Consider the following 12,277-nt stretch of genomic DNA (forward strand, 5'->3'; position numbering starts at 1 on the left):
ACCCATAGCTATATCATCGACACAAGAGTCTTGCTTGGATTAATATGATGTGAAACAATTCACTTTGTTTGAATTATCAAGATACTTGTAGGCATATCATTAGGCTACTAGCCTAATGATAGAGTTGTGCAGGCCTCATTGCGGTGCGCCACTCTGTCCTCGGGCGGTGTACAGTGACGTCTGATCAAAGGAAGTGGGGGTTTTTGTTGGTAGGGAGGGGCTTATTTTTGTTTCCTAATAAAGTATAGACTTAGCGCTATGAGCCGAACTCTTATACATTAATCATAATGTAGCTTTTGTTATACATTTGGAAACGATTAGCAAAGTTTGTTTTATTCAAGGGAACATCGGTAAAGAAGGCTCAGTAAAGCGGAACAAGTAAGTGGTATCTCTCTAAGTTCGGGGAAAGTGGTTGGGATACGAATTTCGTCACCGTCAGCTCGGTAGCAATTTACTCCGTTATTTTTACGTGAAATGTAATACTGAGAACTATTTTGATGAGAAGATTATGCTTAGCTTTATTATGCGAAAAGCAACAAGTGCGATTGATGTCCTTTTTTCACGTCATGAATAAACTTCGTAGCCTCGTCACGCGCCCTCGTCGTTCAAGAAGCCAACATTAGCATCAGCGCGCAGGCTACCGCAAGGCTACATCATGTACTAACTAGCTAGATTTAGTTTGTTTCACTTTTCCCTCCGACCTCTTTATACTTCTGATGTCGGCTGTCTCGATATAGGCCTATAAGTAACTTCAATATATGAATTGGCCTTATTGTCTGAGGTCACTTCATAATGTCGTGCAAGGTTGTCCATGCTGACTCGCTTGGCTGAACCAGGCCGTAAAGTAAATGTGACAAATAGGAAATGACTCGTATAGCTTGCAACATTGTAACCACATTCTAATTAAAAACCTCACTGGCTGCAGCATGGTAACTATCTAGTCTACTCTGTAACAACACTCACTTTTGTAACATTGTAACTGGTTGGTGATATTCTTCTCTAAGTTGATGTGGAGGACAGACTTCCATGAACCTACTACTCTTATGACAGCAGTCATGGATGTGTATTTTTATGGTTTGGTAGTTAAATATGGTTTAATAATTTGATTAAGTATTATTAATCAGTGCTTAAACATTATTTATTAATTGTTTTTTTCATTAGTTAATTGGAGCTCAGAAATGGACAGACACCACAAATGCTTACAGTATTATTAATTCATACCAAACAACAGAACTAATGGTGATTGTTTTTACAAAGTATCAGTCAACAATTTGGACACACCTACTCATTCAAGGGTTTTTCTGTATTTTTTTATTATTTTCTACGTTGTAGAATAATAGTGAAGTCATCAAAACTATGAAATGACACACATGGAATGATGTAGTAACCAAAAAGGTGTTAAACAAATCCAAATATTTTATATTTGAGATTCTTCAAAGTAGCCACCCTTTGCCTCGATGATGGCTTTGCACACTCTTGGCATTCTCTCAACCAGCTTCATGAGGTAGTCACCTGGAATGTATTTCAATTAACAGGTGTGCCTTGTTCAAAGTTAATGCCCTGGAAGGTAGGAGCGTTGGGCCAGTAACAGAAGGGTTGCTGGATCGAATCCCCGAGCTGACAAGGTAAAACAAAATCTGTTGTTCTGCCTCTGAACAAGGCAGTTAACCCACTGTTCCTCGTGCGCTGAAGCCATGGATGTTGCACCTCTCTGATTCAGAGGGTTTGGGTTAAATGTGGGAAACACAACTGACTAGGTATCCCCTTTCCCAATCCGGAAAATTTTAAGAACTTTGAAAGTACCTTCAAGTGCAATCGCACTTGAACTGGCTTTCATGAGGACCGCCACAGGAAAGGAAGACCTCTGCTGCAGAGGATAAGTTCATTAGAGTTACCAGCCTCAGAAATTGCAGCCCAAATAAATGCTTCAGAGTTCAAGTAACAGACATCTCAACATCAACTGTTCAGAGGAGACTGCGTGAATCAGGCCTTCATGGTCGAATTGCTGGAAAGAAACCACTACTACAGAACACCAATAATAAGAGACTTGCTTTGGCCAAGGAACAAGCAATGGACATTAGACCGGTAGAAATCTGTCCTTTTAGTCTGAGTCCAAATTTGAGATTTTTGGTTCCAATCGGCGTGTCTTTGTGAGACAGAGTAGGTGAACGGATGATCTCCACATGTGTGGTTCCCACCGTGAAGCTTGGGGGAGGAGGTGTGATGGCTTGGGGGTGCTTTGCTGGTGACACTATTTAGAATTTATGGCACACTTAACCAGCATGGCTACAACAGCATTCTGCAGCGATACGCCATCCCATCTGGTTTGCACTTAGTGGGACTATCATTTGTTTTTCAACGGGACAATGACCCAACTTACCTCCAGGCTGTGTAAGGGCTATTTGGCCAAGAAGGAGAGTGATTGAGTGCTGCAGCAGATGACCTGGCCTCCACAATCACCCTACCTCAACCCAATTGAGATGAGTTGGACCGCAGAGTGAAGGAAAAACAGCCAACCACTGCTCAGCATATGTGGGAACTCCTTCAAGACTGTTGGAAAATAATTCCAGGTGAAGCTGGTTGAGAGAATGCCAAGAGTGTGCAAAGCTGTCATCAAGACAAAGGATGGCTACTTTGAAGAATCTCATATAAAATATATTTTGATTTGTTTATAATACTTTGTGGTTACTACATGATTCCATATGTGTTATTTCATAGTTTTGATGTCTTGACTATTCTACAATGTAGAAAATAGTAAAAATAAAGAAACCCTTAAATGAGTAGGTGTGTCAACTTTTGACTGGCACTGTAATATTAAAAATGTAAGAAATAAATTGTGGGCCTTGTTGGTATAGCTGCACCAGATGGAATACTGCATGTTAATGCTGAATTTGACAATAAGGCATCTATGTGAATCTGACACTGTCAATTATTATTTCTACCCCTCTCAGATTTGACCCTTGAACAGCCTCAGGACTAAAATCAGCTGTGAGAAAAATAAAAGCAGTGTGTAACATCTCCACTGTTGTTTATATCTCCTTCATCTAACCAGTAAATAATTCAATAAGACATAAACAAACTGCCACATGCAACAATGTCCATGGCCCTGAAGCAAGTCTTCAACAAGGACAGGACATTCCGGCCGAAGCGTAAGTTTGAGCCGGGGACACAGCGCTTCGAGCTGCACAAGAAGGCCCAGGCGTCTCTGAATGCAGGCCTGGACCTGAAGCAGGCGGTAGCACTGCCCCATGGAGAGGACCTGAATGACTGGGTGGCCGTGCACGTGGTGGACTTCTTCAACCGCATCAACCTCATCTACGGCACCATCAGCGACTCCTGCACCGACCAGACCTGCCCCGTCATGTCCGGAGGGCCCAAGTACGAGTACCGCTGGCAGGACGAGCACAAGTACAAGAAGCCCACAGCCGTTCCAGCCCCAAAGTACATGAGCCTGCTGATGGACTGGATTGAGGTACAGATCAACAACGAACACATCTTCCCCACCAACGTCGGTATGTACAAATAATGATAACTTGGTACATGGGCTGGAATCAGCATTGTGATAAATGGGTTTAATGTTTTGGCAGAGTTACAAAAGAGCATCTTGATAGGCTGAATTACTTGCAACAGCTGTATTGTTCATCTACAAAGATCCAGAAATTCTTAACCTTCCATTCTTCACGTCCTCCCACCACACAACTTGGTATCTGACTGTAGAAACATCCAAGCAATGGCATTAGAAATGGGTCACAGAATCCACAGTAGGGTATAAATAGGCATGGCATGTGCACATGTCCCTGGAAATGCATTGTTAAAATGCTATTAGAATAGTGTAAACGGATGGACTTCATCTATTGCAGACCTGCCAACATGTACCAACTACGCAATTCTCTGTCCATGTAAGCAGGTACGAGATCCGAGTTAAAAGTATGCAGAAATTAATATTAATTTCTGTAATATTCATATGTGAATACATACTGAATTATAATTGGATGCGTTTTACCGCCGTATCCTACTGTGCAGTGATTGGTTAAGACCACCCAGACGGTTAGGGCATCGTCAGTTGATTGTGGTTGGAGATAGGCGAACATGTAGTTGTAGCTAGTTAATAAAGAGTTATGTCAAGAAACATCCTGTATTTCTGCGTTTTATTATTTGTACAAAGCGTACAAAACAAGACATGGTGTCAGAGTAAATGGTCTTAAAAGATGGATTTTTCTGGAGTTCCTTCACCTCGAATGGACTGGGAGTCTACAAACTTACCCGATGCATGGCGTAAGTACAAACAGCATGTGGAGCTAATGTTCACGGGTCCTTTGAAGGAAAGAGGAGAAGAGGAAAAATGTAGCTACCTCCTCCTCTGGATCGGTGAAAAAGGGAGAGATATTTACAACACATGGACACTTACCGAGGCTGAATCAAAGGTACTGAAAACATACTACGATCGTTTTGAAGCATATGTTGTGCCGAAGACTAATACAATTTTCGCTAGGTACAAATTCCATGAGAAAGTACAGGGAGCTAGCGAGTCTTTTGAACCGTTTGTGACTGAGCTGCGTCTGCTTGTGAAAGACTGTGATTATGCAAACAAGGATGAGATGGTCAGGGACCGTATCGTATTTGGAATACACTCACCGCGAGTGAGAGAGAAACTTTTGAATGTTGGGTCTGAGCTAACGCTGGACAAAGCTATCGACATAGCTAGATCTCACGAGCTAGCACAGGCTCAGATGAAAACCATTTCGCGCCGCAGCACGAGCACATCACGTGAACAAGCAGTGCACGCAGTCAGGCAGACATCAAAGCACACCTCCGGTGCCCAGAGAGCGCGTTTCAGAACGGAGAGAGACATAACTCCAAAACAGAGCGACACAGACTCAAAACGCCCCAAAACATGTGGATATTGTGGATACAAAGTGCATGGCGAACAAGGAAATTGCCCAGCTAAAGGCAAACAGTGTACTAAATGTGGTAAATGGAATCACTTTGCAAAAGTGTGCAGAGCTTACCGTGGAAAAACAGTACACACAGTGAGTGAAGATGAAATGTCAATCAAAGAGTCAAATGATGATGAACTGTTTATTGATTCAGTGACACAAAAAAGTCACATATCAGAGACAGAGCAAGCCTTTGCTGACATTGAGATAGGAACACAAGGCACAAAGCTAAAGTTCAAACTAGACACTGGTGCACAAGTAAACATTATTCCTCTGAATAAGTACAGCAGCTTGACATCTGAGTGCGAGCTACAGCCCACCATGCGCAGACTGACTGGTTATGGTGGTGAACAGCTCCCAGTAAAAGGCACATGCACTTTCAAATGCAAATACAAGGAAAGTGACATGATGTTGGACTTTTACGTTGTTGACACTAGAGCACCTGCAGTGCTAGGTCTTAAAGCATGTTTAGACATGGACCTCATCAAGCTAGTTTTATCAGTAACAGCACCAGTAGAGACAGGAAATGTACTGGAGGAGTTTGCTGATGTCTTTACAGGAATAGGATTATTCCCAGGAGAATGTACCATTCACCTTGACCCAGACGCAACCCCTGTGGTCTACCCCCCGAGAAAGATTCCCCTTGCTCTCCGTGCCCGTCTGAAGAAAGAGTTGGAGAGCATGGAACAATCTGACATAGTCACCAAGGTTACAGAACCGACCGACTGGGTAAACGCGTTAGTGGTGGTGGAGAAACCACACACAGGCAAGCTCCGAGTATGCCTCGACCCAAGAGACTTGAACAAGGCTATCAAACGGCCCCATTACCCTTTACCGACGCTAGATGGCATCACACACAAGCTAGCGGGAGCACACTACTTCAGTGTCATGGACGCTAGATCAGGCTACTGGGCTATCAAGCTCACAGAAGAGTCATCTAAGCTCACAACATTCAACACACCGTTTGGACGCTACAGGTTCCGTCGCCTGCCTTTTGGGATTATCTCAGCCCAAGACGAGTTTCAGCGAAAGATCGACGAAGTGTACGAAGGCCTCGACGGAGTTGTGGCAATTGTGGATGACATCCTTGTCTATGGTCGAACCAAAGAAGAGCACGACCGAAACCTCCGCGCGATGCTGCAAAGATCCCGCGAGAGAGGAGTCCGGCTCAACCCAGAGAAGAGCACAGTCGGCGCTACAGAGGTCAGCTACTTCGGACATCTTCTCACAGCGAATGGAATCAAGCCAGATCCACAGAAGATCTCAGCCATAAAAGAAATGGAGCCACCAAAAAACCGTGCAGAGCTGGAAACAGTGCTTGGCATGGTCAACTACTTATCCAAGTTCGCACCCAGCCTCTCCAATGCTAATGCACCCCTGCGTCAACTGCTAAAGCAGTCCAGTGAGTTTCTTTGGGACAAGCAACACGACATTGCTTTCCAGAATGTGAAAGACTTGATCACGAGAGAACCAGGACCAATCCTTGCCTACTACGACCCCAACAAAGAGCTCAGACTCCAAGTGGACGCGTCGAAGTATGGACTAGGTGCAGTGCTACTGCAAGAAGGAAAGCCCATCGGCTACGCTTCCAAATCTCTCACAGACTGTGAAATCAACTACGCTCAAATTGAAAAGGAGCTCTATGCCATTCTATTCGGATGTAAACGGTTCCATCAGTACGTATATGGACGACAAGTCATTGTGGAATCCGACCACAAGCCCCTTGAGTCAATCATGAGGAAACCACTAGCTGCAGCCCCGCCAAGGCTACAGAGAATGATCCTTCAACTACAAAAATACAACTTCACAATCACTCACCGTCCAGGCAAAGACATCCCTGTCGCAGACACACTCTCCAGGAAGTTTCTTACCTACAAGGACAGCAGCCTCAGTGAAGGCATGGACATGCAAGTACACACTGTGTACAGCAACTTACCAGTTAGTGACACAAAACTGAAGGAGATCCAAGCAGAAACAGGAAAGGACTCTCAACTCACACAGCTGAGGGAAGTCATACAGGATGGATGGCCTGAGGAGAGGAGAAAATGCCCTCAGAGCGTCTCAGAATTCTGGAACCATCGTGATGAACTATCACAGATCAACGGAATCATTTTCAAAGGAGAGAAAATCATTATTCCTACCAGTCTCAGAGAAGAGATTTTGACAAAGATCCATGCTGGACACATGGGCATGGAAAAGTGCAAACAGAGAGCACGGGACATTATGTTTTGGCCTGGAATGTGCAAACAAATAGAGGACATTGTTGGTAGATGCACCATCTGTCTTGAAAGACGCCCCTCAAACACCAAAGAGCCAATGTTACCTCACTGTATCCCAGACCGACCCTGGCAGGTGGTGGCAACCGATCTGTTCACCTGGAACAACGAGGACTACATCGTAACAGTGGACTACTACAGCAGATACTTCGAACTCGACAAGCTTCACAGCACCACATCTGCAGCTGTGATACACAAGCTAAAAGCAGCCTTTGCCAGGCATGGCATTGTAGAGACTTTAATATCTGACAATGGGCCCTGTTACAAATCAAATGAGTTTGAATCCTTCACAAAAGCATGGGAGTTCACACATGTCACCACAAGCCCACATTACCCTCAAAGTAATGGCCTTGCTGAAAAATCTGTGCAGATTGCTAAATCACTCATGGACAAAGCAAAAGCAGACAAGAGAGACCCCTACCTCAGTCTCCTTGAATACCGCAACACTCCAGTTGACAACTTCAAATCACCAGCCCAGCTGTTGATGAGCCGCAGACTTCGCTCAACCCTTCCCAGCACCAACCAGCAGCTGCAACCTGAGGTCGTCAGCTACAATGAAATGCATGGAAAACGTGCACAGAGACAACAACAACAAAAGCGATACTACGACAGGTCAGCTAGACCACTGCCACCACTGATCGACGGAGAGTCAGTTAGAATCCAGGAGCATGGCCTCTGGAAACCAGCAGTCGTCATCCAGCCAGCTGACACTGAACGTTCATATTACGTCCGCACAGCAGAAGGAGCAGTGTACCGCCGCAATCGTCGTCACTTACTGAACACAAAAGAACAACACACTGATGAGATGAACTGTTCCCCTGAAAGAGAACGTGATGGACTAAACACACACACAGCACAACATACACCATACTTACCTGCAACACCACAAGAGCTGTTGACTGACACAGAAGCATGCTCAACATCATATCGCACAAGGTCAGGAAGAGAGGTCAAGCCCAGAGCTGTCCTCGACCTGTGAAATGTCAAAGGGTGTAGGCGGATCGCTGCCCTAAAAGAGTTCCAGACTGTAAACTTGTTATTGAAAGTTCACTTGAAATGCTTTGGTATTGTATTTGTTTGAAATGTTAAGATGTCATTTCTACAGTGAAAGCTGAGTTGCTGAGAATCCCTTGTTCTAAAAGTAACAGTATGTTGGATCATTGTTTCAGAGTCTATGTTGATTCAGTTGGTGTGTTATGCAATATAAATGGTTACTTACCATGAGTTCAAACTACAGAGCATGTATTCAAAAGAAAAGCTTAGAATATGTAAACATTTGTATTTTGTTTTAAAAGAAGGGGGATGTAATATTCATATGTGAATACATACTGAATTATAATTGGATGCGTTTTACCGCCGTATCCTACTGTGCAGTGATTGGTTAAGACCACCCAGACGGTTAGGGCATCGTCAGTTGATTGTGGTTGGAGATAGGCGAACATGTAGTTGTAGCTAGTTAATAAAGAGTTATGTCAAGAAACATCCTGTATTTCTGCGTTTTATTATTTGTACAAAGCGTACAAAACAAGACAATTTCTACAAAAAATGTACATTTCTTTTTTTACATTTTAATAAAATGTATCTACTGAGTAAATCTAACATCCCGATTCTCGAGCTGCAACACACAGACATGTACGGAGTTTGTCAACGGACATGGAGATGAATCCATCATTATTGGACGTCACTACCCCGTGTCTGCCCCTCCTGTTTGTTGTGATGCTGAGTTTGCCGACTGTCAGCTGTATGTAAACACATGGACAAATCCATTATCGACTCCGTGTGTTGTGGAAAGGTAAACACTAACTGTTTCAAGCTAACCTTAGCGAATATAAGATGGACATTCAGCACCAGCCGTTCACACACATTTGCTAGTGCAATAAATACAATTTAAATACGAAAAATAACTGGTCGCATTTGTGCGATTAGTTGTATTTTCCACGTAACATTACGAGGATCACACAACCTGAAATACTGTAACTGTAATTATGATCCACGGCACAAAAAGTATAATTAAACATACATTGGCATTAAATGGAGTCGGGAGTTTAGAAGACTGCGCGATGAAGGCTTGAGTGTCCGGTTTTAGCTATAGAGGCAATGCTTCTAAAATGCCTTTGCACTAGATCTGAGATTTTATAAACTTCGAAAATAATGTATGCGCTGTAAAGAAATACAATAGGCACCTTTTACATAGGCTGAAACACCGGACTCTACTAGCGAACAGCGTTTAGATTCCCTTTGCGGTAGCCTACGCTTTGTGTAGCCATTTTGCGGTCTGTGTCGATGCGATCATTTAGTTTTTGTGTTTTCAAAATGATTTTGCTTTTAGTGTTGATTAGGAACCATGTCTAAATTAAGCATCAGACTCACAAACAGCGCGTGCTGGGGGTGAGTAAACTCACATTTGCCGCGCGCGTCTGGTACTCTAAAAAGTTGGACAGGGTTGGCAGGTCTGCTATTGGATGGATGAAGGAAAATATGAATCCTCTGTCCTGTGGTCATTTAAAGGCTCACATATCTCCTTCAAGTGATACAAGCATGATCCTGTGATACACAAAAAGTTGAGAATTAATCTGACAAGTAGACCGATTCAAACACATATGGTTGAGAGCATGACTACTTTTGTTTACTTTACATGTTTCAGGAGGACATATCTTCATATTTTTTTGTCATCTTTTGTTTGGTTTTTGAAGGTACTCCCTTCCCCAAGACCTTCATGCAGGTAGCTAAGAAGATTTTGTCTCGCTTGTTCCGTGTGTTCGTCCACGTCTACATCCACCACTTTGATCGTGTGAGCCAGATGGGTGCAGAGGCCCACGTCAACACCTGTTACAAGCACTTCTACTACTTTGTAACAGAGTTCAACCTCACAGACCATAAGGAGCTCGAGCCACTGGTGAGTGAGGAAAAAATAATTGAATTGTCTATCTTGTTGGTATGTGAGCTGATAAACAATTGCACAAGCTTATAAAGGCAAGGATACATTTTAATTTCCATATAATTTCTTTGACATTACATGGCTTTTGTGTAAAGGAAGCTGCCTGAAGTTATCTGTATTGCACCCTAGAATTATGATCTTTACGAGCATATTTTTGTGCTTTTGCTATAATAATGTTACTAAACTACAACTCCTGTCTTCTACAGAAAGAGATGACATCACAGATGTGCCACTAAGGGAGCGCCACTGACCACTTGACACATTCCCCCTTGAAGACTAGTTCCGTCCATGTAGAAGAATGAAACAGGAAACGTAAACCAAATCTAAAAGAGTCTTTATTTTTATAAACAAGTACTGTAATCTATTTTAACCATGTAGGTCTTTTTAACCAGGATCCTTGTAAGGCATTCTGTTCCTTTTAATGTCTTGAGCATTTTATCAGAGCACAGTATTAAGAGATCTTTCTTTTTTAATTTGAAGCTGAATCATTCCTGTCATTTAGTTGTTCTCATATCTTAAAATAATATATGTATGTTTGTACATATCTAAGATTGTAGTATGTGGTGACATTAAACATACTCACTCTGTTCCTACTCTAAACTGTGTCTTATGTTTAATTATAGACTGGGTAGTTTGGATGCTGATTGGATGAGCAGCGTTTGAAGCCGTGTTGTGTTACCATTGTTATTTTTCCAGAATATACACTCAAACTAGTATATTGTTTGTTAATTAAATCTATGACATTGTTTTATAAAAGAACTGAGAACAAGGCCTGTTGAGCAAGACCAACTAACATAATAAACCCGTTGTGCAGGTCTTAAGTTGGTCCACAAGGTGGCATAAAGAGCACACAAATATGGCTGGTGTAAGGGTTGTGGAGTTAATATGTAGCTGGAAGCCCATTTAGTCTAATTTATGCCATAAACCTAAAATCCTAGACTTATAGATCCAATGAAGGGGAAACGTAGCGCTTGTGACATGATTCGGGTTAATTATCTGATTTAAGACTGTTATGCAAGAAACAGTATGGACTGAACTGTTTTAATAAGGAAGATAGCGACTTTGTAAATGTTTTCTTCTGTCCTCCATAATTGCTCAAACTAAGAAGGAACACTACTTGGCCTTTGCCAGATAGGCTTGGGCACAGTGATCTGGGGTGGATTTACAGGCCATGATATTTCATAATGAACAGTATTATGTCACAGCCAGTGAGAGTTAAAGGTAAGAATGATTTTCATTCATAACCTGTCCTATTCCTTTTCGATGGGGACAGGTCATTATTGGACACGCATCAAATTAAATGCATATCAACGTAACCATGACCTGAACCTGCTTGACTTGAGCTAAATGAATCCAAGGACATCACATGAAATTCACTTTCTTGGATGAGTAGGCTCCTCAAAGGTAGGTCTATCGGTTGTCAATCTGGTCTCAGAGCATTTTGTATTCTGTATGTAAATCCGAGACACTCCATTTAGTATGATATGTTCTGTTTCGTATGATTACGTAAGACCAGGGGTGGAAAAAGTACCCAATATTCATACTTGAGTAAAAGTAAAGATACCTTAATAGAAAATTACCTAAGTGAAAGTCACCCAGTAAAATCCTACTTGAGTGAAAGTCTAAAAGTATTTGGTTTTAAATATACTTAAGTATCAAAAGTAAATTTATTTGCTAATATATATACTTAAGTATCAAAAGTAAAAATCATTTCAAATTCCTTATTAAGCAAACCAGATGGTACCAAACCACAGCATGATTTTATTGTTTTTTAAATGTACTGATCGCCAACACTCAGACATTTACAAACAAAGTATTTTTGTGTTTAGTGAGTCCGCCAGATCAGATGCGCTAGGGATGAACAGGGATGTTCTCTTTAAGTGCGTGAATTAGACCATTTTCCTGTCCTGCTAAGCATTCAAAATGTAACAAGTACTTTTGGGTGTCAGGGAAAATGTATGGAGTAGTAAGTACATTATTTTCTTTAGGAATGTAGTGGAGTAAAAGTTGTAAAAAAATATATAAGTAAAGTACAGATACCTAAAAAAATAACGACTTAAGTAGTACTTTTTAAGCATTTTTACTTAAGTAATTTACACCACTGCATAAGATGGATGATTATGTCT

The 12,277-nt window shown here is 42.0% G+C and overlaps 1 protein-coding gene across 2 annotated transcripts; it reads left to right on the top strand.

Moving 5' to 3' along the window:
• The first annotated feature begins 177 nt into the window (after positions 1-177).
• Positions 178-10,751, top strand: mob3a (MOB kinase activator 3A). 2 transcript variants are annotated; one of them, XM_029707149.1, is made up of 4 exons: positions 178-378; positions 3,053-3,512; positions 9,907-10,109; positions 10,358-10,751. In XM_029707149.1, exons 2-4 carry the CDS (start codon positions 3,095-3,097, stop codon positions 10,385-10,387), a joined length of 651 nt encoding a protein of 216 aa, XP_029563009.1. In that variant the 5' UTR covers positions 178-378; positions 3,053-3,094; the 3' UTR covers positions 10,388-10,751. The 2 variants fall into 2 exon arrangements, with proteins under 2 accessions (XP_029563009.1, XP_029563008.1); XM_029707148.1 differs by having other exon boundaries at positions 187-378; positions 2,952-3,512.
• The last annotated feature ends 1,526 nt before the right edge of the window (positions 10,752-12,277 follow it).

The sequence above is a fragment of the Salmo trutta genome, chromosome 22, assembly GCF_901001165.1.
Source record: "Salmo trutta chromosome 22, fSalTru1.1, whole genome shotgun sequence".
Taxonomy (NCBI): Eukaryota; Metazoa; Chordata; class Actinopteri; order Salmoniformes; family Salmonidae; genus Salmo; species Salmo trutta.

Bases quoted from the DNA above. Each gene is read 5' to 3' on its own strand.
- mob3a (XM_029707149.1), top strand. From the start codon at position 3,095: ATGTCCATGGCCCTGAAGCAAGTCTTCAACAAGGACAGGACATTCCGG. The intron at 3,513-9,906 runs GTATGTACAAAT...TGGTTTTTGAAG, and splicing joins CATCTTCCCCACCAACGTCG to GTACTCCCTTCCCCAAGACC. The intron at 10,110-10,357 runs GTGAGTGAGGAA...TGTCTTCTACAG, and splicing joins ATAAGGAGCTCGAGCCACTG to AAAGAGATGACATCACAGAT.